Raw genomic sequence first — 24,588 nt, 5'->3', positions numbered from 1 at the left:
AAACTTGTCACTGGTGGGCCTTGTTTTAGACTACCAGCTCAGAAACCTAGATAGCCAGGTTGAAGGAGTATGATCTTCATTTAACACCTGACCCTTGGAAATTATAGAAAATTATCATTCTCCTGTACATCATTTTACAGAGGACCCAGTCCCTCTGAGCAAAAAGGTTACGAAAATATCTCAGAAAATGAAACTATCTTCTTTGTATATTTTAATTGCTAAGTAAAAAAATACATACTTGATAATAGAGAAGACAAATATTTAGACTTGATTTTTAAAAATATTTTATGATTTTTATTTTATGTGTATTAGTGTATTGCCTGCTTGTCTGTAAGTACACCCATGTCATGCATTGCCTGTGGAGGTCAGAAGAAGGCATCGGATCCCCTGGAACTGGGGTTACAAACAGTTGTTAGCTGCCATGTGGCTGCTGGGAATCCAAATCCATGTCCTCTACAAGACCAATCAGTACTCATAACTGCTGAGCCATCTCTCCAGCCCCTAGACTTGATCTAGGTAACATGAAATAATAAGTGTACCTTGTAAAATGGTTGAGTCTTATCTTCAGTAAGATCCCCATGTGGGTCCCAGGGACAAGATGCAGAGTGTTGAATAAAGGAAGCCAGGGGTGGTGTCGCCCGCCTTTAATCCCAGCACTTGGGGGGCAGAGGCAGGTGAAGCTCTGTGAGTTTGAGGCCAGCCTGGTCTACATAGAGAGTTCCGGGCCAGCTGGGACTACAGAGAGACTCTGTCCCAAAAAGACAAGGAAAAAAAAACCAAACTCAAATGGACTTTGATATTTTTGTTCCTCTTTACTTACCTCCTTCTTTACCCAGCTTCTTTTCTCTCTCTTTCTTACCCCCCCCCAACCCCCGCCCAATCTTTCCAGCCCAATTACTGTTTCCTACATAGAAAAAGAAACATTTGCTGTGTGGGCACTCCAGCAGCTACTGTAGTTCCTGAGGGTGTTTTGAGGTAGCTCTTACCTGCTTTGGCTGGATTAGTGTGTACTATGTTATATCAGCCAGTTATAAAAACCTTTTCTCCCTGAAGGAAGAACCTTTTGGACCTTCCACCCACACATAATTCATTAACTTCGTTGTGCCAGTGATTACTGCGTGGGTGATTTGCTTCTGTTACTACAGATAGCCAGCCTCCAGTAAGACTTTCATTCATCAAGTTTTTTTTCTCTCTCGGGGACAAATGCTGAGGCACAGCTGTGGCTGTTTCAGACACTAAGGTGGGAAGATGAGGAGGTGGGAGATCACTAGGGGAGAGAGAGCTGTAGTTCATATGCAGTACTGCCAAACCAGCGCACTCCCTCCCAAACTCTTTGAAGAGCAACTTTTCCAGAAGTTCTTCTCTGGAGAAGGTCTGTTTCTTTGTAGCTTGGGTCTGTACTTGATTCACACATAGAAGCCTACACATGCTAGGAGTGTGGGCTGCATAGCAAGGTTTGATGTGGTATAAGGACAGAGGAGACCTGCATCACAGAGGGAACTGAAGGAGCCTCCCACATTGTCTCTCTGCTTGTCTGCTCATTGTTCACCCAGTGAACATGGTAAAGAACCATGAGATAAGAACCCCGAACATAAATCATGCCCAAGGTTAAAAGGATGGCCGAAAAGGACATTGGTACTTGAACCTAAGGACTTTCCTCCCTCCCTGTGGTTTGCCTTGAAAATCCTACAAAATTAGAAGAATGCTTTCAGGAAGTGCTGATGACTCGACAGAAGGAAGCTTCAAAGTTCCCCTATCCAGAGCATAAAAAGAGTCCAAAGTACCGAGAAGACTCCTGTTAGAGCAGAAAAATCAACAAATTTAAAAAAATGAGTTATATTTGAGGAGGAAGCATAAAAATTTACTTCATGTTAAGTAGTAGACATGATAAACATTACCATTGAAATCTACTCAATGACTTTATATCCATACACAGGTGCCAAGGATCCAAGTGCAACTGACCATGACTAGTAATAATCAGATACATACAGATAAGAGACGCATGCGCCAACATTTAAGTGTTATTAGCAAAAACAATGAGTCTTTCTGTAAGAACAGTATTTTAAAATGAAATGGAGATGAAATGGAGACCTTTTCTAAGGGTTAAAACTTCATTTAATTTTATGTCTTACAGGGTTTATACTGAGCTCAATATTGTATAACTGTATTAATTCAACAGTGAACCTAAAAATTTTATAGCCACTTTTGAAAGAAATGTATCTTTGCTCTGGGAATTGTTATTATGTTGAAGCTGTAATGAGATGTGTCTTCTAAAAAAAACTTAGCATTGGCTCAACAAAGGAAAGCAGCCTCAGATGTATTGAAACAGTAACATGCATGTTTTAATATCCAGAAAAGCTGACTGCAACCCTGACCCCATTACCTCAGAGTTCTAGAGAGCACATCACAGACCCAGAGGCCTTTGCTGTTGCCTCTGGTATCAGCCTTCATCCTGTAAACCAGCACTTGAGTTGTCCTTCCTAAGGTTCCAGCGCCTCCTTTCCCACCATGGCAACATCTGCAGACAACCTAAGAGCTAGCTCCCAGCTTCTGTGTGCTTGCTCTAGGCCAGGTACTGTGCTGGGGGCTTTCCTCAGCAAGTCATGGGCCCCTCCTAGCCCTGTCTTGCCTTATTTGGCAGACAGGGTGAGTAGCCATTTTACAGTTTGTCTGCTCCAAGTCGGTCACATGGCTAGTAATGTGCTGCTAAGTAAGCCGGAGTTGAACCTCAACATTTCATGGAGAGGAGTGCTTGCTCTTAAAAACTAAACTTTCTAACAAGCTGGCCTCGCCTTGCTTCTCAGCCTTGTCACCAGTTTTAGCTACTCACATAAAACCCAAGCTGGCTAACATTTCTAATTTGGAGACTGTATCAGAATAAAGAAAGGGAATCTGAAGAATCTGGAGCATAGATCACTATTTTGCCTGTTTTGTTTGTTTTTCTGAGGCTTTTATGTACACTTTAAATTTTTTAAAAATTAATTTTTATTTTAGGTGTATGAGTGTTTTGCCTGTATGTATGTAAGTGCACCTGTGTCATGCAATGCCCTCAGACCCCCTGGAACTGGAGTTATGCTGACAATGGTTAGCCAGCATATGGGTGCTGGATATTGAAGCTGAGTCTTCTGGAAGAGTGGCCAGTGCTCCCCACTGCTGAGCCATCTCTCCAGACCCATATGCACTTTTTGTTGCTGCCCCTTGATAGATGGTTTCATACTTGAGAGCTTATGGTTTTATGCAGTTTTACAGGATAGCTTGCAAAGTACACATTTTGATAAGAAGTTTTTTTCCACCTTGTCTTATTTCAGTAATCACATACAGACTTAAGTACCACCTGTTTACCAACTTGCTTGTTTCTAATATGTTAAAATAAGTTTTTATCAGCCGGGTGTGGTAGCACACACCTTTAATCCTAGCACTTGGGAGGCAGAGTCAGGTGGCTCTCTGTGAGTTCAACGCCAGCCTGGTCTACATAGTGAGTTCCAGACCAGCTTGGGCTACAGGGAGACTCTGTCTCAAAAAGACAAAAAAAAGAAAAAATTATCAGTTACAATTAGCTACATTTTAAAAAATTTGCTAGGTGTATCCAGTATCATGTATAAACAGTCTGTGAGTTTCTGAAAAGGTACAATTTGTATCTACACAATTATAAAACTACTTTTTGGGCACAAACTGTTTAGTGTTTTCATACACCCCGCCTAGATGCCGTGTTCTAACAAGTGAATTATGCCTAGTCAGGAAAATATTTTACTATGAATTCCCAAAAGCCTTTTTTTCTTATTTCTCAAGAGTGAGTTTGCCATCAAATCTGCTCTTGGTAAATTTGTCATGTTCATCAAACTATTTTCAAGAAGGATTTGAGGTGGCGTCATTCACATCAGTTGATCAAACAAAAATATTTCAGCATTGTAGGCCATAGTGTCATTGAGCAAAGGACTCCCGAAAGTAATCTTGCCTATTTAGGTAAGTGCCTTTTATTTCGTGTTGAAAGAGAAACATAGGAACTTTCTTATCCTTTTTATTCCACTAACTGAGGAAAACTGGGGTGGGCAGAAACTTCTTTTAGACTTCCTGACACATTCAACTAACCCATATTGAGTGCCAGGCTCCAGCACTATGTTAACCAATATCGTGTGATTTTACTGCCTCTGTAAAGCGATGCCACATAACCCAGAGGCATTAGGCAACAGAAAGTCACTTGTTTCTTTGGATTGTGATACTGGAAGTGAAAACTGCTGCTATCCATCCAGGCCAAGGCAACTGCTTCTCACACCTCCTAGGCTGGACCTGGCTAGCAATGTGTGATGGATGGTGTTTGTGCCTGAAAAGCCTTAAGCAAAAAGGACAGTGGTGATTTGAATGAGAAATGTCCTCCATAGACTCATGTATTTGAATACTTGGTCCTCAGTTGATGGCAGTGTTTGAGAAAGTCATAGAATCTATGGGAGGTGGAGCCTTGCTGTGGAAGTACATCACTGGGGGGTGGGCCTTGAGGTTTTATAACCTGCCCCCACTTCCTGGTCTCTGTCTCTGCTTCCCGATTGCTAGGTTGACCTCACACTCCTGCCACCATTCCAGTCCCACCAGGATGGATCCTATCCCTCTGGAACTCAAAAGCCAAAATAACTCCTTTCTTCTTTAAGTTGCTGTTGGTCATGGTATTTTATCACAGCAACAGAAAAGTAACTAATACAGGTAGTAAGGAAAGAGAAAGAAGGAAATACTCTAGAGAAAAAAAATTAGCACCCATACGAATTGGTTTCTGCAAGTTCCCTGAGTCTTTTTACAGATCAACATCAAAACAGATGTTTTTCCCATCTTGGTGCCTTCCTGAACTGCTGATCCTCAAGTAATCAGTGAGTGCTGTCTCTTGTCCCTCTATGGAGCAGAAGGGTTCTTGTGCTACCAAAAAAACAAAACTAAACAATCCGTAATAGGTCAGCAGTTCATGAGGAGGCTTAAGCAGATGACAAGGAATTCAGATGCAGAAACACAAAAAGAATTCCTGAAGTGCTGTCAGGCAGATTGCTGTCACTTAGGATACACAGATGCATCTTTGAGCCATTTTGGTTGCTGATTCCTTCCATTTTGCCTATAGCAGAGATCATCACCAAAAAATTTAATAGTCAAAAACAAGACCATGTGAATTTCTACAGTAAGCATATATTACTTTGATAAGGAAACCCCACCCCACAGAAATGCCCTCATACAATTATTTAAGTTTGAGAAATAAGCATATTTTCAAATATGCCCCTACTTGGAGATGGTTTGTGCTATAAAATAGAAGGCATATTGTTGACAGAAGAAAACAGAAGGAGCCTTGATGTGTTGTTGATATAAAAATATGAAACATATGTACTACTGTCTCCAAAGCTCTTTCCTCATTGTGAACTATGTGCATAGCTTGCCATTGAACATGGTTATGCACAACATATTTTCCTAGTGGTTTATGCGTGTAATCTAGGATGAACAAAATACAGAAATACATCCCCCCCATCACCCCCTCCCATCACCATAACAGTTCAGAGGCAGCGAGGAAGGCACTTCTGGGTTCTCTGGCATCTTGGGTCAGTGCTTAAATGTCTTATGATCCAGGACCAAAATAATCTTTCAAAAATGAATGCATGTCAATCAGTAGACTAAATTTTAAACCAGAAAGATTTATAATTCTCAATGAGAAAAAAAAATACTCAGGAGTATCTAAGCTCTTCCTACAGGCAAGGCAACTTTGAAGAAGTCAGAAAGTTTCTAGGTGAACCTGAAATCAAGGCAAGCTGTAGCAGTTGGATGATATTAGTGGCAGGTGATCAAATTAACAGAGTTGGGTGCATCCGTTTCTACTGTAGGGATTGGCTTTGTAGGTAGACTGAAATGCTCTCTTGGGCAATGACCAGATGATCCATGATCTATGCAAAGCTGTATGCACACTTTGCTCTTTCATACCTAAAACCTTCTCTCTACTATGGTCACCTTTCTCCTGATACCCTCTCTTTCTTGAAAGGCTGTGCTTCATTTGACCAGCCTTTGTCCTCCAGTGTTAGAATGCTTTCACACTAATGCTTTCCTCAAATCACTCAACATGAGCTCTCATTGACATGTATTCATCTAATGGTGGGTACCTCTGAAAAAGGGTAATCTAATTAATCCATTATTTTTTATTATAGTGTATGAATTAGATTCTTAATGTTATTCTCAGATGACAACTTTAAATTAAGTTGTAGCTAGCTAGCTGTCTTTCCTATGGACTTAAGGCTCTCTTTTAGATATTCATATTAAGGTTATTGTATATATATAAGTAGATCATAGCCCTCTCCCCACCTTTACTAAAAATAAAGATCAAGATAGAAACAGCAGGAGTTTCATTCATTATTCAGTGATTTTTATGAGGGGGCAAAGGGTCTACAGGTTAATTTAGAAAATAAGTTGTGTACATAATGCTAATTGATTGGCAGTGGTTCTCAAACATAAGAATGTCCTCATGGGCTTTATGGATATCAGCTTAATTATTTTGTTTACTGTCACTTGATAGAGACTAGAAAATTTACTTCATTTATTTTGATGAGGAATTCAATTTAAAATGAATCTAGCTTTGAATTTATGAAAAGATCAGTTATTAGATCCATGATGCTAAAATGACAAGACATAAGGCAACCAGATGTTATGAAAAGAATATAAATTGGGGCTGGCAGGATTGCTCAGCAGTTAAAGCAAGCCTGGTGACTTGAGTTCAATCCCTGGAGCCCTCATAAAGGTGGAGAATCAACTCTACAATGTTGTCCTCTGGATCTCCAGATGTGTGCCAAGGTGTACACACACACACACACACACACACACACACATACATGCACACACACAGTTATAAATAAGACATACTTGAGTTTTAATTCTGGATCCAAGTTTTCTAGTGCAAACATAATATGCTATAAAGATTTTGATTTTCTAACATGAAGGATAAGCTCAATAAAACCAAACTCCCTTGAGTTATTTTTGAAGAACAGAGATGGAAACATTATATTGTATACGACAAGAAGTCAAAGAATGTTCCTTCTTTTTGCCTAAAACAATGGCCTCACATTACAGAGACTGGCATGCTAGATGATGACCTCTTCTAGTGTGGTAGATATGGTGTGGCCCCCTTGCAAACACTCCTTCAGAAGGTAAGAGAGTACAGGTTCTTGCAATTCCAAGGATGTGGTAGTGCCATCAAAAGTCATGAAATAGTTATGTTTTGTGAAAACCATCAGAATTGAAGTTTGAAGAAAATATTCAAATATGGTAAGAGGGGCTGGAGAGGTGGCTCAGTGGTTAAGAGCACTGGCTACAATGGAAGAGGAATGTAGTTTGGTTCCCAGTACCCACATGGTGGCTAACAACCATCCATAACTCCAGTTCTTCTGGCCTTCACAGCCATAGCATGGCACGCTTACGTATAGCACTGCTTCCTCACCAACAATTTCCAACTTGAATCACTTAGGAACTTTGGAGGGTATAGATACACATTTTATTTCCTACTCAAAGTTTGGGCTTACAGAACTTGAAGACTAAACTTTAGAGAATATAAAAATAAAAAGCCTCATTGCTTTTCCTAAAAATCTTACCTAGCTCGAATTTTCATCAGGGAAACTTGCTTATTTATGCTACTCTTGATAGACATTGGACATGTTTCCAGTTTTCTGCCCGGTATGGGTAGCACTGCTCTGAACATTCTTGTATTTGGCTCTGAAAGCACAGGTGCAATAGATTCTTGAGGGCAGAGCCTCCCAACAAGTGAACTGCAGTGACATGGAAGTTCTCGGGGTTGAGGTTGATTGCCTTGGTCCCTGACAGTCTAATCACAGTCGGGAGCAGCTATATCTTCTAACACAGGTTATTCCTCACTACTTGGAAGGTTACCTCAATGTTTATTACCTCACGCAGTCAGATGGTTAAGGCCTTGACTCTCACTGTGTGGAGGATGTTGAGGATAGGTTTATTCCTGCCTCCAACTATACCTCCTATGTCAGCAACTCAGTAATGGAAATTGTCTTAACTTTAAGACCCTTTCCAAGAAATAGTTGCGCTGGCTATACTAGGAATGAAGTAAACCACGGTGAGTCAATGGAAATTAACTGTTTGCATTGTCCTTGTGAATCCAGCTACATTGCCATCTGTCTTTCCAGAGTATCTAACTGCCCTTTTCATTCTATTGTATTTTCCACCTGAATCACAATTGCCTCTGATTTGTGTCCATATCAGTAGTAACTTCAAATGTCATTGCCCCCATTTCTGGGGCCTGATGGATGGCTGCATCATGGAATATACCCCAAGTTCCCTCATAGCTTTATGTTCTTCACAATTTACCCTTTGACAACACATGCCAGCTCAGGACACACCTCTGCCAAGGTGCTTTCTAGGCACTGTAACACACCTTCAAGAATCACTCTTCACCAGAGAAGACTGCCACCACCAGAAGCCAACCTTAGGCAATCTGGGTCTTGTCAGCGTGAAAGGAGACATAAACCTCCCATTCTCGTGTTTCAGTCAGAGATGAGCCAAGCAGGCAGGGATGCCTGAGACAGAGAAGAAATCAAGCCAGAGAACTGCAGTCTGATTACTGAGCTCTCAGACACTGGTACTGTCCATGAGTCCAGAGACCCAACTTGTCAGAGGGGCCTATCTTAGTCTGCTTTGTGTTGACAGAACAAGTGCTGAGGCTGCATGCTGTGTAAAGAGAGAGGTTTGTTTAGCTCATGGTTGTGGAAGTCCAGGAGCATTCGTGGCACTAACATTTGCTTGGCTTCTGGTAAGGATTTCTGGGAGATTCAATTTGTAGCAGAAAAGAGGAAAGAGAAAGCAGGGTGTGCGTGGAAGAGCATGCGTACTCTGAGGACCAGGGAATGTACTGGAATTCCTCAAACCATTGATATTAGTTACTGTTCTCATTGCTGTGTTAAAATACTTGACAAAGTTTGTGTGAGAGAGAGAGAGACAGACAGAGACAGACAGAGAGACAGAGGGAGAGATATTTAACTTGCTTTCTTCTTTTTTATTAAGTCTAAGACCCCATGGGATGGTGCCATCCACATTCAGGAAAGGTCCTTCCTCTCTGGAAATACCTTCACCAACACATTCAGAGGTTTGCCTCTGAGGTGCTTCTAAATCTGATCAAGTTGGCAATCAAGAAGAACTGTCATACCAATCTGTGAACGCTGAACCCACAAGAAAAGTCTTACCCCTTCTTAAAGGCCCCCAAACCTCTTACAATGGTTGCATTGGGGAATAAGCCTCACATGGGTTTTGTTGGGGACAAGCCAGATCCAAACCATAGCAGGACACATCCATGCACACCAGCATTCTAGAAAGTGACTTGCATTTGACTTTAGATATGTAGGCTAGGCCCAAGGTGCAAGACAAGATTTGGGTATCAGTCAGAAGAAGCAAATGTTCTAAGTCAGTATTGCTTCTTTGTCCTGTGGACATGAATTTTCTAGGAGGAGTGCACATAGTCAAATGTTTGTTGAGAAACTTCACATTTTGCTAATAGGCTCATTATTTTCAAGACAAGAATGGATTTTCACTGCTTGTCTCACAGTTTAATCTGCTGTCTTCAGACCTCCTGTGTAGTGTTTGATCTAGAGCACCAACTTGGTGATTTGTGTGTGTGTGTGTGTGTGTGTGTGTGTGTGTGTGTTCTTGGCTGTAGTCACTCACCTGAAATTCTTTTGTGTCCCTGGTAAATACAGGCTTTTCTAAAGGACTCTGAATTTTCTCTGAAAGTCCCTGACATCTAATTTCTTCACACATCCAGTTATTAATCTATCTGAAATATCTAGCACACACTATGTGCCATAAAGTCTTTAAAGAGTTTATAAGTGTTGATTCTGGGCCTTATGTTATGGCTTGGTTACTTACTTTGACACTGGGAAAGTAACTTAATTTCTCTAATTCTGTTTCTTTATCTGTAAAATCAGAAACACAATAGCATCCATTGCTTGAGGTGTTTACTTCAAGGTAATTGTCATGCTGGAAGAAAATCTTGCTTGTGAAGTTTCTGGTCCCTATCCTATAGAGACTGTACAAATGTAAGCCAGCCTTAATAAAGCCCAGAGAAAGATCTCCTTTATAAAGTGATCTCAAAATGAAACAAAATTGTCATGATGGAGAACAAGTCAGAGATTGTCAGATGCTAGGATTGCAGGGAGGGTGGGCTGCCCAGAGTTGATATAGGAATTATTTGTGGCAATGAAGCTCTTCTGTGTCAGGGTCATGGTGGTTGCTACACAAATAGGTACAGTGATGAAATTTCATAGTACAGCGTACCCTACCATCTCCCAAATTGAGTGCATGTTAAAACTGGTAAGGCCTGGGGCTGGAGAGATGGCTCAGTGGTTAAGAGCATTGACTGCTCTTGCAGAGGACCCGGGTTCGATTCCCAGCACCCACATGGCAGCTAACAACTGTCCTTCATTCCAGTTCAAAGCAAGCGATCCAACATGGTCTTCTGACCTCCCTGAACACTGCATGACAAGGATGCACTTACACACATGCAGACAATATACTCATACACAAGTAAATAGAAATATTTTTAAATCTGTAGATAATCTTTAGTTTAGCAACTATACAACAGTGTCCATCTTCAAGTTTGGAAATGCACCGTGCTATGAAAGAAGTTAGAGAAAAATTGGATGAAGGATGCCCAGGAATACCCTGGGTTGTTTCTCAACTTCTCAAACTATTTTGAAATGCAGCTTAAAAATAAAAATATAAATCACCAACAAGATAGCTTGGTAATAAAACAAGGGACAGACAGGCTGGACTTTGCCCTCCCTGAGCTTACAATTCTGCCAGGAAGAAACACAGTCAAGTATTTCATCATAATTGTGTTCAGCATTTTGATCCTCCAAAATACTAAAAAGGGTGCTACACTGCGGGCAGAAATGCAAAGAAACGGGTCTAGCTGGAATGATGGAGCAGAGGCTTCTTACAGGATATGGAATTTAGCTCCTCCTGCCCCTTGGGTAGTAAGTGAGAGCACAGTGGGATGTGGGAGGAATTTGAAGCCTAGGAAGCTGTATGCTTGAGGTTGAAGAAGGAGCGCTCAAGCAGCCAGAGGAACCAGGAAGTTCTGCCACGAATACTGGGGTGGAAAACAAATGTACAACGAATGATACAAGTATACTTAGATTTTCAAAGTATTTTTTAAAATATTTTAATTATTTTTTTATTTGATTTTATGTGTATGAGTGTACTGCCTGCATGTATGTGAGTGCACCCATGCCGTGCAATGCCACTGAGGTCAGAAGAGGGCTTCGGATTCCCCTGGAACTGGAGGTAAGGACGATTTGTAGCTGCCATGTGGGTGCTGGGAATCGAGCCCGGGTCCTCTACAAGAGTAGTCGGTGCTCTAAACCGCTGAGCCATCTCTCCAGCTCCTCAAAGTATTTTTAAAAATAAATTTCTGGGTTAGTATGAAGAAGTGGGTTTCTTCTTTAGCATCTTCATACATGTATGTCATTACATGTTGTTTCCCGTCCTTCCCCTCACTGCCTTCCTGCATCCCATGGACCCATTTGTCTGGCTCCCTCCCTTTCCCCAGATAGTTCCCCTTCTGCTTTCTTATCAAATGTATTCCATTACTATTCTTTTTTTTTTTGCTGCCTCTCTTATGATCTCTTCCTTCCCTCTCATGATCCCCTTTCTAGTTTCATGGCATAAACACACACAAGAAATATAAATACACATATGTATATTTACACACAATGATATAAAATTTTAAACTAGATTCCACATGTAAGAGAAATGTATTTATCTATGTGTCTGGCTTATTTCCCACAACGTGATGAGTTTCAGTTCCTTTCATTTTCTCGCAAATGTGGTGACTTCTTTTTTTCTTTTTGGCTACATAAAATTCCATTGTGTATATGTACACACTTTAAAAATCATCTATGATGGACATGTAGGCTGGTTCCTTTTCCTGGCTAATGTGAACCGTACAGCAATAAGCATGGATGTGCAAATTTCTCTGTGGTGTGGTGAATTAGAGTCCTTCAGGTATGCATCTAAGAATGATCTCGCTGGGTCATATGGTAGTTCTATTGTTCAGTTTTTGAGGACCCTCCATACTGATTTCCATAGTGGCCACACCAGTTCGCCCTCCCACCAGCAGTGAATAAATGTTCCATTTTCCCCACCCCTGCCAGCATTTGCTGTCATTTGTTTTCTTAATAGCTATTTTGACTGTGGGGAGATGGAATCTCAAAGCTTTGTTATTAATGAATTGCAAACTATAGTTATAACACACACACACACACACACACACACACACATACAGAAGCGAACATTTAGAAGTGTATGAATTTGGGATACAGTTGTAATCTAGTGTATGAGGTACCTAGAAAGGACTTTGAGGAACTGAAGGGAGACTTTGGGGTCAATTTACAAAGACAATTTTGATTCTGTTCTGGAACAAGAAGAGCCGTAGGAAGTCTTTAAGGAGTTCTTCAAAGTTAACTGTGAGGCCAAAACAAAACATAGGGCTAAATGAAAACTGAAGCTGGTAGATCTGGCTAAGAAGCTCACACAGTTGTTGAAAGTGGGGAGAATATATAGCCTGGAATTTGAGTAAATGTGGTGGGACCTGGACACAGAGGTTAGCAAAGGACCGCTGTGAAACAGGGCTCAATGGTCAGTGTGAATCTCCGGCCCAGGAGATTCTCTCCTAGTTTCATTCCTCTGAGGTACTCAGACACAGGTCACATCCACTGCAGCATTCTCAGAAACTGGAACATTGCAAAGAATGCAGGTATCTGTTAGTGAGTTCTTCCATAAAATATGGTACATGATCAGTAAGATGCTATGAAGCTCTTAAAAAAATAGACTATCTCCAGTTGCATGAGACTAGATGTAGGGCAACAAATGGTGTATATTTTACATGCATAGTAAAAGATCTTGAAATATATAACCCTCCTTTCACAATGATTATTCGTGAAAATTGAAATTGCAAATAATGTTTACTTTTTACATATTTATTTGAGTTACCTATTCATTCCAAATATTCATGGTTACAAATAATGTCAGTCATAGGCCAGGTGTGGTGGTGCACACCTTTACTTCCAGTACTCAGGAGGCAAAGGCAGGCAGATCTCTGTGAGTTCAAGACCAGCCTGGTCTACATAGCAAATTCTAGGCCAGCTGAGGCTATAGGGAGACCCTGTCTCAAAAAGACAAAACAGAACAAAACAAATACCTCTGTTATGTCTGCATGGCATTGTCCTCAACTGGGCAGACTGAAGGCTCCAGTTCTATAGTGTTAGTCCAGTCCTGTTGCTGTGAAAGAATACTTCGGAAGATCAACTTAAAGGTTGGGAAAGATTAATTTTGTTTCAGTGGTTTCACATCATGGTCACTTGGTCTTTGTTTCTAGGCCTGTGTTAAGGCAGAATATCATAATGAGGAGCATGTGGTAGAGTGAACTGTTCACCTCATGAGGAAGCAGAAGGAAAAGCATGGGACAAAAATGTATACTTCAGGGACACACCCCCCAATAGCTTGCTGTCTAGACCTCAACTCCTAAAGTTTCTATCAACTCCCAGTAGCTCATTACTGGATCCATAAATGGATTAGTTCATTGTCAAGGTCATGATCCAATCAATCACCTTTGAACACTGTTACACTGGGGACTAAGCCTTTAGTATATGAACTTCTGTGGACTCATAGATCCAAAGTGTAACAGCTAAAGTGAGCCTTCAGTGTTGTCTGGATCTCACAGATCAGGGCTGAATCTTGTATTCTTTCACCAGCTTGTCACTGGATCTGACCTGCCCCCAAGGAAGGAGCATGACTTGGGCAAGGCAGTCCCTGTGACTTAGGATAACTCCCAGTGAGTTTTATAGCCCAGACCTGCCAGCAATTAACAGTAAGTTGGATACATCAGCCCTGATGATGAGAACTAGGACAAGCACCACAGTATCCACTAGTTATTGGCATAATTATAACATTTATTTTCAGATTTTGCAGACCTTGATTAATTACTATACTTAGCTTTCACTAACATAAAGATATGGGGGACAAAATAATTTTCTCAGTGCCAAAAAAGGTCTATGAAATTCATTATTTTTATTAAAAACTGTTCACATTTATGAATAGAGATCAGTTTATCTACGCTGCTCAAGAGAACTTTTTCTAGTCTTGCCTTTCACTGAAGGTACAGCTTCTCTGTGGGCTGGGCTCCCAAGTTCAATGCCTGTCCACCACGTTGCATGAGTCCAGGGCCTTCTGGTCTACCTCACCAGCCACACTCCACAGAGTATTCTCATTCTGATATTGGCATTCATTTCCCTGGCTTCCCAGTTTCTGTATTTGATACTATTCTGGTATTTTAAATGGCTTTTAAAGAATGTCTCTTCCTTCTGTGTGTTTTATTGGCTCCTAATGGCTTCTTTTCTCTGCTTCTGTGTAGAGCCATACATTTAAAGATACATTTTAAATCACTTATTTAAAGCCTAGTTTCAAAGCAGAATTTAAAAAAACACTGTCTCTAGTTCAGACTCATACAGAAAGCTAACCCCTACTGTCTATACCAAAGGCATCTCTTCCTTTTCCTGCTTCTAAAATGGCTTCCAGTTTTATATTTTATTTATTTCTTAAACCGTCTGTCTCCACTCACTTTTATTCTCTTTTGAAAAGATGTCTCCTCCTAACTTTCACTTTTCTTCTTTCTTTGGCCTCTTTTCTTTATGGAGAATTATTTGTTCGTTAACTGTTCCTCTTCTGACATAATTTTTCTGTTTGGTATTGTCTTGTTAGCGCTCTCTCTCTCTCTCTCTCTCTCTCTCTCTCTCTCTCTCAATTGCAGCATCTCTGAATACATTCCAAATTATTTCTCTTCTATTGGTTATCCATCCTTAGATTGGTTTGCTCTTCCTGAGCAGATATTTCTGAAGGAATAGCCCTGGAGACAGGCTGGGGGATCTGTGCTAGGGAGCTAGATTTCTACTGGTTTTCTACTATGCTGTTCTGGAGAAAGGCTCTTCTGCACTCAGCTGATTTTTTCCCTGACTCATTTTTATCACAGCCCTCTTATATGATGGCATGTATCTTGTTCATCAGGTGAATATGGGCCGCAGGTTCATGCTTGTTATCACCAATCTTTCTCATTGACCTTAACATGCCCACCTCTGCTGCTGCAGAGAAGACGTGCTGGCCTGTTCCCACATTTAGATTAACATCGTCATCTGCGACACCTGAAGCCAAGCATGGTTCAGAGCACTTTTCCAGCATTCTCATGCATGGAGACCTCATGTTCCCAGCCAAGGTCATTTAATGCTCCTCAGGGGGTGCCACCTCCAAGTGCTTTCTGTACTGCTTACTCAGCCAGGAAGTGGTGAGATCTTGTTTCTTCCCCCTGAGCTCTCCCTGCCCTCATCTTTCCAAATGATTGGCAGGCAGCCTTCTTAAAGACTGATGTTTAGATTATGAGTTAGATTATTCCCCCTTTTATCAGTTTCATTTCTGTTTCTCACTCAGTCTCTTAGTCTTGGTTGACTTCCAGAAAGAAAACTCTTAGTCTTCCTTCTTGATCTAGAAGGAATTCCTGTAGTGGTCTTAAGCAGGTGAAGGTCTGACAGAGGCTGCATTGTGAGCAGAACCTGGAGAGAGGATGTTCTCTTGTTTGCACACTAGAGAATAAAAACTTCATGGAGAACATAAAGGAGAAATTTTAGGTCAACAGGAAGAAAATTGAAGGAGATAAAAAGGAATTTGATCTTTTGGGAGATGTGACATATGACCCATACAGGGACAACAGTCATACTTTATTAGTTTATTTCTGAAAGTTTGTATTGCATACCTGTAGTGTGCCTGGTAATGGGGAACAATCAATAAACAAGACGGGGTTCCTGCTCTCTGACGCCGCCCTTCTCATAGAGGAGACACACAGTGAATACCCAGGCAACCACAGAAAACCAGAGTCTGTTATCTATTGGGGTGTGTGATAGGAAATGTTAACACAGTGGGGTGAGACCTGGAGAGTCCCTGTAAAGGTGCAATTAAGGGGAACAAGGAATCCAGCCAAAGGAAAATGGGGGACAGCATTCCTGATGGAGAATAGAAGAGGGGATGGTCCCTGAAGCAGGAAAGAGATTAATGGTTTTTAGGAACAATCATATTGCCAGTTGGAGTGGAGGGAGCACAGCTGAGGTTAGAAAGGAAGGCAGGAACCAACCATATGGGTGCCTTAGAACTTGGGTTTTTATTCTCACATGGCTCAGTCAGCTTACACTTTAGAAACTTACTGATTTTAGAGATATTGGTTTTAAAATCATTTGGGCTGAGTGCATAGAGTAAAAGTATTATTAATAGACTCATAATTATAAAGGAAGAAATTCTATATTGGACTTTTAGGAATGGACGTTAGAAGCTTACTGTACTCTATGATATCTTAAAGGGCCTATGCTTCATGCTACATTTCGAAATTTGGGTGCGGGTTTGAGGGAAAGAAGGCCAAGGGCATGACTCAGGAACTCAGAATCTTCACATCTGAAAATGGGGAGGACACAGACCCTGTCCAAATGAAGCCTTCGCTGTGTGTGGGGCCATTGGAGACAAAGCTGGGTCATGCATCTTATTCCTGGGCTCATGCTTCCCGTGTCTGGGAAGGAAAATCACAAATAGCCTCCAAAGATTACCTCTGAGCAGCAGTGTGGACATGGAAAGCAAGTCACGAAGAAGAACTATTGGAAGAAGCTAACGGACCCCAAATTAGAATTTGAATTTTATGTTATTATTTGATAGCCAGATACTACCATATTAAAAGGTAAAGCAATTTCATAGAATCATATCTCATTGAAGTTCAAGCTGAAGACATTAAAGATGTATTTGTTGGGACTGGAGAAATGGCTCAGAGGTTAAGAGCACTAGCTGCTCTTGCAGACGAACCAGTTTCAGTTCCCAGTACCCAAATGGCAGCTATTAACCGTCCCTAATTCCAGTTCCGGGGGATCCCACACTCTCTTCTGACCCCTGGGGACATTGCACAACACAGTTGTACTTACATTCATGCAAGCAATACACTCATATACATAAAATAAAAATAATAAAAGTTTAAAAAGAAATATTTGTTTCCTCTCTCCTTTCTCTCTCCTCCATTTCTCCTTTCTTCCTTCCTCTGACAATGTATATCTGAGATCTTGCTATATGGCTCCTATGAATCAAGGTATAGCTAAATGGCTCTTTAGCCTTCTTCATGGCGTATTTCTTTGCAACATCATTTGCATGCTCATTGGTTATACTACATTTGAGTATGGGGGCGGGGCGGGATTCCTAACCAGCACAGCTTCTTAAAAGTGGACTAAAGCTGAAGTTTTGATCTCAGAATTTATATGAGAAACTTCTTTCCAAGAGATGCACATCTTTCATAGCATCTGGTTCTCGTTTGGTGTCAATTTCCAGTAACTCTAAGGGCGCATGAATGCTTTCACTCAGGTATTTTGTTGTGAAGCCGGAAGAGCTGGAAAGTGGTTGTGCCCCTTCCACCCTCAGTTCAAGTACAGCATTCTCGTCCAGGCAGCTGAGAAGCAGCAGGTGTACAGTGTGGGAGAGCTGGCCATTTGTCCTTGCCAGAGAAGGAGCATGTTTATGATAGCAGAACATTCCAGTGTCACTTAGCCTGTTCATGAAACACTATTTTGGTTTCCTATCCATGCCCTGGTAGTGGAGTTCAAACTTATTTGGGGTTTGCTGATCACCAACCTGTCAAGAGAATATCAGTGCAGGAAGCCAAGAGGGCACCATCTGTGCTGTGCTCATATCTGAAGAATTCTTTGGAAGACTGATTACTCAGCCATGCCTCCTTCTAGTGTTACAACTCCCAAAGTGACTCATACTTTCTTGAAACTCACTTAACTGTAAATAACCTGTGTAGTTCCCTCAATATAAAATAGGGATCAAAATATTGATCAAAGCTTCAGTATCAAGATCCCCCCAGTGCCACAGAGATGCCTGGAATGGTCCCTCGGTGTGAACAGTAGCTCCCAACAGTGCAGTGCTATAAAAGCTTAGCAGTCAGCTCTCTTGGGGAAATAACTGATTTATAACATTTGCCAGTTTCCATGGTAGAATAATATAACCACTTTGTAAACTCAGAAACTTAGATGAGGATGTAGCTCAGTAACAGCATGTTTCCTTGGCATGTGCAACGCCCTGGGTGAATCCCCAGCACATCCCTCTCCCCACCCTACCTCACACAAACTTAGATAAAGTGTAGACCCCTGGGAACATTGCACAACACAGTTGTACTTACATCCATGCAAGCAATACACTCATAGACATTAAATAAAAATAATAAACCCACAGAAAGCAAAAATGACCAAAATCAATGTAAGAAAAGAAAAGAAACAGAGTCCTGTTTTTGTAAAGTAAAATGAGTTCATAATTATAAGTCTGGATAGCTTTACTAGATATATTTATCACTTGGATAAAGAATAAATAACACTAGTGTCACACAAAGGCCTTTAGAAAACAGAAGAAGAAACTCTTCCAGCTCACTTTTTTTGAGGTCATTCATTATCCTTTTACCAAAATGGGATGAAGACATCTTGAAAAAATAAAACTATAGATCAGTATACTCCATGAATAGAGATGGGGAAAGAATTAAATTTGAACAAAATATCAGCAAGTTGAACCCAGCAGCATACACATGCAAATTATAATACATGATAACCAGCCATGAAATGTTGGTTTGACATTCAAAATCAATCGATATGTCATGGTATTGACAAAATATAGGAGAAAACCTTTTTTTTTTTTTTTTTGGTCTTTTTGAGACAGGGGCTCCCTGTAGCCCCAACTGTCTTGGATTCAGCATGGAGACCAGGCTGGTGTCAAACTCACAGAGATCTGCCTGCCTCTGCCTCTCAGAGTGCTGGGATTAAAGGCATGGGCCACCTCGCCCGGCTAGGAGAAAAACTTTTAATAATTATCTCAAGATATGCAACAAAACCACCTGAAAAAATTAGCGTTTACAGTAAATGTGTATGTGTGTGCGCGTGCACGTGCCACCCAAGTAAATTTAGATGAGATTTTCCTTTCCCTTTCCCCTTTAACTTTCCTTGGCCCCTCCCAATCCATCTCTCATCTAACCTCATGTCTTTTCTTTTTTAAAAAAAACAACAGCCCCACTAAGTCCAATTGGTGCTGTGCTACCGGTATGTACATGAGTGTAGGATTCACCACTGGGACGGGGGCAACCTACAGTGGAAAAGTGGCTGTGTCTCCTTCAGCAGCCATCTACTACCAACGGCCACTCTTAAGTGCAGCCTCTGGCGCTTCTCCCCATCCTTGCTGGAATTTTAGCTGGCTTCGTCTTGTGGAGGTCTTGTGCGGGTACCCGCAGCCGCTATGACTTCCTATGAGCAATAGCCATGCCACGTCCAGAAGACAGCGTTCACAGCCCTCCTCCCCATCCTCTGGCTCTCATATTTTTCTCCTCTCTCCCTGATACTCCCTGAACCTTGGGGAGGAGGAGTACTTGGCTGTGGATGCAGTGTGACCTGCTGCTATGACCCCCCCCACACACACACACGCACAGTGGATTGTACCCTCCAACTGTGAGTCCAAATCAACCCTTTTTTAAGTTGCTTTTGTTAGGGTATTTTATCACAGCAACAAGAAAAGAAACTAAGGCATCATCAATCAAAGCAAATTATTTATTACAAACTACCTTGGAGTCATACCAGAGGAAGAAGCCTGGCATATACTCATATGGGTCAAGACAGGGAATTCCATGATCAAAGTTATCTGGGTGTGGTTTAGAAAGGGAATCATGCAGGCTTTGAATAGAGAAACCAATGAATCTGGACTATCCTCATTCCATGGGGGTTCCGGAGGCATAAGGTGGTTGAGGGGCCTATCAAAGCAAGAGCATCCTCGAGATCTCCCTTGAAGGATCAGATCACTGCAGAGTGAGACCTGGGACTCATCATAGCTGATAGATCTCAGGTGATATGGATGCTGCTGTTTTGTGGACCATACTGAGTATCCAGGCTGTAAAGCATGTGCCTAAGTTTAAGAGTGACAGGATTTTGGACCTGATAGTGCATCTGGCAATTGAGGCACAGTATCAACCCTATTTGGATTTTTCTTACTCGGCTGTCAAATCTATACAGAGAGAAGAAAGTGGAAATAGGAAGGCTGTTTTTCATTGAGTGTCTGTCTGACTAGTAGGCTTCTTTGTGATATCTCATGTAACTTACTGGCAATTGCCCCTTCCCAGGTAACAGCTAAGGAAGGCTGGTCAGTCACTGAAGGACACTCTTCCAGTTCTCGTAACACTCTCATCTTCAATCTTCTCAGCTGTGTACCCCACAGCACTAGGAAACTCCCAGCATCCTCTTTCTGAATTCTTTCTCAGGAACCTCACAACAACGTTGGGAAATATCTTGGTTGATTCTACTATGAAAGTGTGTCATTAAACCTCAGCAGAGCCATCCCTGACTCCTGCCAGTCTTCCTTTTAAATATTCCTACTGACCTCCTCACACATTATCCACTACAATGCCGCAAATCATTGCCATTCTGTGCTCAGCCCAGCTTCAACTGTCACACCTTAGAGAAGGGGAAAAGGCTTTGGGCTCCTCATCCTAACCCTGTTCTTCTCCTAGGTTTTGCTTATTAGGCATCCCCTGTCTATCTTTCTCCACTAAAAAACCCTCCTGTTTTCCTTTAAGGCTTCTTACGATCTTCCCTCCTGCCCATTATCACAAGGTAGTCTTCTTCCACTTTCCTCCCTGCTCCCAGTGTCCTTCTTGCAGCCTGAACCTTACTTCACCAAACTGTTTAGTTTGCCAATTTGAAGATCATTCAGGAAAGGAAGTTGGCCTGCTTTTTACATTGTTATAGGATCATATGTATTCATATACATCAATACATCTGTATTTATAAGAGCATGATAGTTTTTAAATTTCCTTAGCTAATTCTTCATTAAAAAAGGGACAAACTAATTGCTTTTTAGATTCTCTCTCCATCATTACCCAAATTAGTGAGATCAAAGTTAACAGTTATTGTGAAACTCCATTTATGTATGTGTAACGTTATGTGAAGACAAATGCTAACGATGCAAAAAGAAAACCTTCATTTCTCTTATATCTGAATGAAAAATGCCATAATCTGTATTCTGGCCCGCTTTAAAGAGATGTTAAGAGGTAACATAATAAAAATTTAAAGCAGCTATCAAATATGTACTTTATGAATGCAGTTCCCATGCACATTCAGTCCATTTGAGGTCTAAAGTGATGAATAATTCAAAATCATGGACAATTAAAACATTATTCATTGGACTTGAAAAGTTTTAGCAGTTAACCTTGAGCTAATAATAGTTTTTTTTCTTTTGTTTTAATCTTGTACATTTATAAGCCAATAGTGAAAAAATTTTGGCCCCAAAGCAAAATAAATAACTGAGGAGCCTACTTGCTACTAAAACAATGAATGTAGCCTTAGAGTTGCCTACTTATTGATTAGTCATTGCATTTTATAAATGAGTGAATGTTTGCAACTTTTGAGATTTCAAGGAAGATTCCCACTAAGATTGTGTAACAGATATGATTAAGAAAGAATTTTGGAATCTTTTTGATTTCTGGTCTTGAGCTACCAAGTATAATCTAGTATCTTATTGAAAGTGACATTAAGTTATTTATTACTTGCATTAATGTAATTTAGGAGCATGGATAACCTGTAACTATTAAAGTTTACATTTTTCCAATGTTTTAGGATTTTCTTTTTGCGACCTTACTCTTTTTTAAAAATTAATTTTTTATCGAATATTTTGTGTATTTTATACAAAATATCTCAATCTTACTCTTTATACCCCCGTCCCCTCTGGCACCATCCCATAGCTTCTGTACTGGAACCCATATACTCTTGTCATCCTTATTAAGGTCCACTGTGTCAAGTCAGTGTCTCCAGACATTCCCCAGTACAAGTCCATCCAGTGAGGTCTAGTCAACCCATCTAGAGTCCCTTGTTTTAGGAAGATCAGCTCTTCCTCACCCAGCTGTAATCTTCTCTACAGACACATTGTTCCCACCTTCTGGGATTATTTCCTTTTTCAATATATATATATTACAAAAACATACACCTTTTCTTTTAAATTCTGTGCTGGAGGTTGAGACCATGGGCCATTTCTTTCTTTTTATCTAAACTTCTTACTTAGTTTGAAGAATGCTAAGAAGTGAAATACTCCTATGGTTTTCTTCAGATGAGTGTGTGGTTAATGGGCCCAAACAAATTTCTAGAACCCAGATGAATTCAAAGTTTCCAAGCCAATTAGGGCTTTCCTTTTTACCCTCCATATACCATACTGCTGGGTGTAGCTAAGCCCTGACTGAGACTGTATAAATTAACACATTTGTTTGGGATGTAACTTGGGGACATGTGATAAGAAGTAGCTTTAGTGCTGTTGCTGGTGAGATGGAAACTTGAGGAGGTGAACAGTAATTTAAACCCATGACAGGATCCAGGAAAAGGGACATGCTCCACATTGTTTTGAATGTGGGGAGTGAGACCCACCCCCAAATATTCATCAGTGAACTTTTAAACTCTCTTAAGAGGGATCAGACTGGCCCAGTCAGCCCTGAGATGGTACACTTCCTCACAATAGGCAGCTTCCCTCTCCCTCAAAGCAGGTTCCTCTGCCCCAGAGAACACAGTTGAAGACCAAAGTGAAATCTGATACCCAGTGGTCACCACTAACAGAGGGAAGCTCAAACCACTTTTTTTTTTTTTCCTAGCCATTCATTGAGATACTGCTGTCTTAGCACAGATTCTAAATTCCCTTGGGTTCTTTAAATAGGTAACCAACCAGTTGTGTGTTGTAAAGGGTGAACTTGAAATGAAAGTTTCTTTTCCCTTTCAGTTCGTTGTTACGGTGTTCTGGACCATCTATGCTTATGACAGAGAGATGATATACCCGAAGTTACTTGACAACTTTATCCCAGGGTGGCTAAACCACGGAATGGTAAGTGGATTAAACAACTAGCTTCCTCTGGTTGAACAAAAATCTGCTAAAGAATATTCTTGAATTTAGACTTGGTATCATATGTATGTAAAGAGCTGTCAAATCTTGGAAGATTATAATGAGAGAAGAATACTGGTTGTAAATGAAATTTCTTTCTATGGGGCTGTCATTGTCTAAGCTGTGTAGTAGATAAATCCACTGTTTTAGGTGGGGCCAATGGTGTTGTCATACAACTAGCTCATTCCTGGATTAATATGATTTCTGTGCCATTAGAAGCTTGTCCTCACAGCCTACACTCATCTCCACCTTCAAAGCCATTGGAAAGGCCATTTCCTCCAAGAGCTATTACAGACATTTGAGGTGTCTTTAGCAATGGACTTGTTTGCCTTGTCAAAGTCCCCCCTTGCTGGGTGTTTTGCCTGAGATGTTTTCCCTCTTTTCCACCTAATTCTTTCTGGCCCTTTAGCTGTGTGCTGTTACCCTCATTTGTTGCAAATCAAACACTTTGAATGGTTTGTTCATCACTTTACAAGAGTTAAGGGTTGCATTTTCTGCAAAGAAATTTTGTGTCCTCTTCCTTTTCAGTTTCTAGAATTGAGTACAATTTTGTTATTAACAAAAAGCCTGCATCGTAGTTACAGCAATTTTTAGAATAATCCCAGGATGTTCCCGTTGAAAAGGGCAGCCTATTATAGAAATTATAGGGGAAGGAAGAACTAGAAATCACGAGTTGTAGGTCTAAAACAAGTTTCCCTTCTGTTTCCACTTGTGGAACATTTTCAGAAAAGCACTGTGTACTAACAAACATTACTGTATTGAGGTATTTGAATCTATCCTGTCTTGAAGCCAACCCATCAAAAGTGACATGTATCAGGCAATTGAATTTTCTATCTTTAGTTAGAGATACTGAAGAATTGACCTGTTGATGGAATTTCTAACATATAAGGTAGGAATTTTGCCCCCCTAAATCCTTCTTCTTGTTCTCTGGCAGACTCCCGGTAATCTTTATGTAGCATTCCCTAACTCCACTAGGCAAAGTTAGCTATTCCTTTTTTTAAAAAAAATTATTTAATAACCACATACTTAGAAGAAGGTTTACAGTTGAATTATTACAGTTATACAATATTGTACTCAGTATAAACTGAGAATAAATGAGGTTTTAACCTTTAAAAAAGATCCCCATTTCATTATTAAAATACACAGTTTCATACACAAAAATTAATTTTTAATGCAATTAGCACTAATATGTTTACACATACGTTTCTAATCTCTATATATCTGATTATTACTAGTCACAGTCGGTTACTTTCTGAGCTCCTTGGCATCTGAGCATGGATATAAAGTCGTCAGGCAGATTTCAGTGGTAATATTTTTCACATCTACTAATTATTAAGGAGCAGATTCTTATGCTTTGAAGAATTATTATTTTTTAATCATTTTTAAAAAATTTTAATCTACATGATTAGACAAAGCATTTCACTACAGCTTTAACATATTCAGTAACACACTCCAGAGCAAGAATACATCTCTTTCACAAGTGGGTGCAAGTTTCTAGGTTCACAGTTGAGTTAATACACTTATACAATATTTAACTCAGTATAA

At 40.5% G+C, this 24,588-nt stretch overlaps 1 protein-coding gene across 3 annotated transcripts in view; it reads left to right on the top strand.

Moving 5' to 3' along the window:
• Positions 1–24,588, top strand: part of Aig1 (androgen induced 1) — a 261,519-nt gene that overhangs the window by 59,399 nt on the left and 177,532 nt on the right. For all 3 annotated transcript variants that reach the window (XM_008829822.2, XM_029561961.1, XM_008829823.3), the window contains one exon: positions 22,885–22,986. In XM_008829822.2, coding sequence (XP_008828044.1) covers positions 22,885–22,986 — 102 coding nt within the window. The remainder of the gene's footprint in view (positions 1–22,884; positions 22,987–24,588) is intronic.

This window comes from Nannospalax galili, unplaced genomic scaffold (assembly GCF_000622305.1).
Source record: "Nannospalax galili isolate Female #2095 unplaced genomic scaffold, S.galili_v1.0 scaffold154, whole genome shotgun sequence".
Classification (NCBI taxonomy): Eukaryota; Metazoa; Chordata; class Mammalia; order Rodentia; family Spalacidae; genus Nannospalax; species Nannospalax galili.
This window is presented reverse-complemented; position numbering and strand designations above follow the sequence as displayed.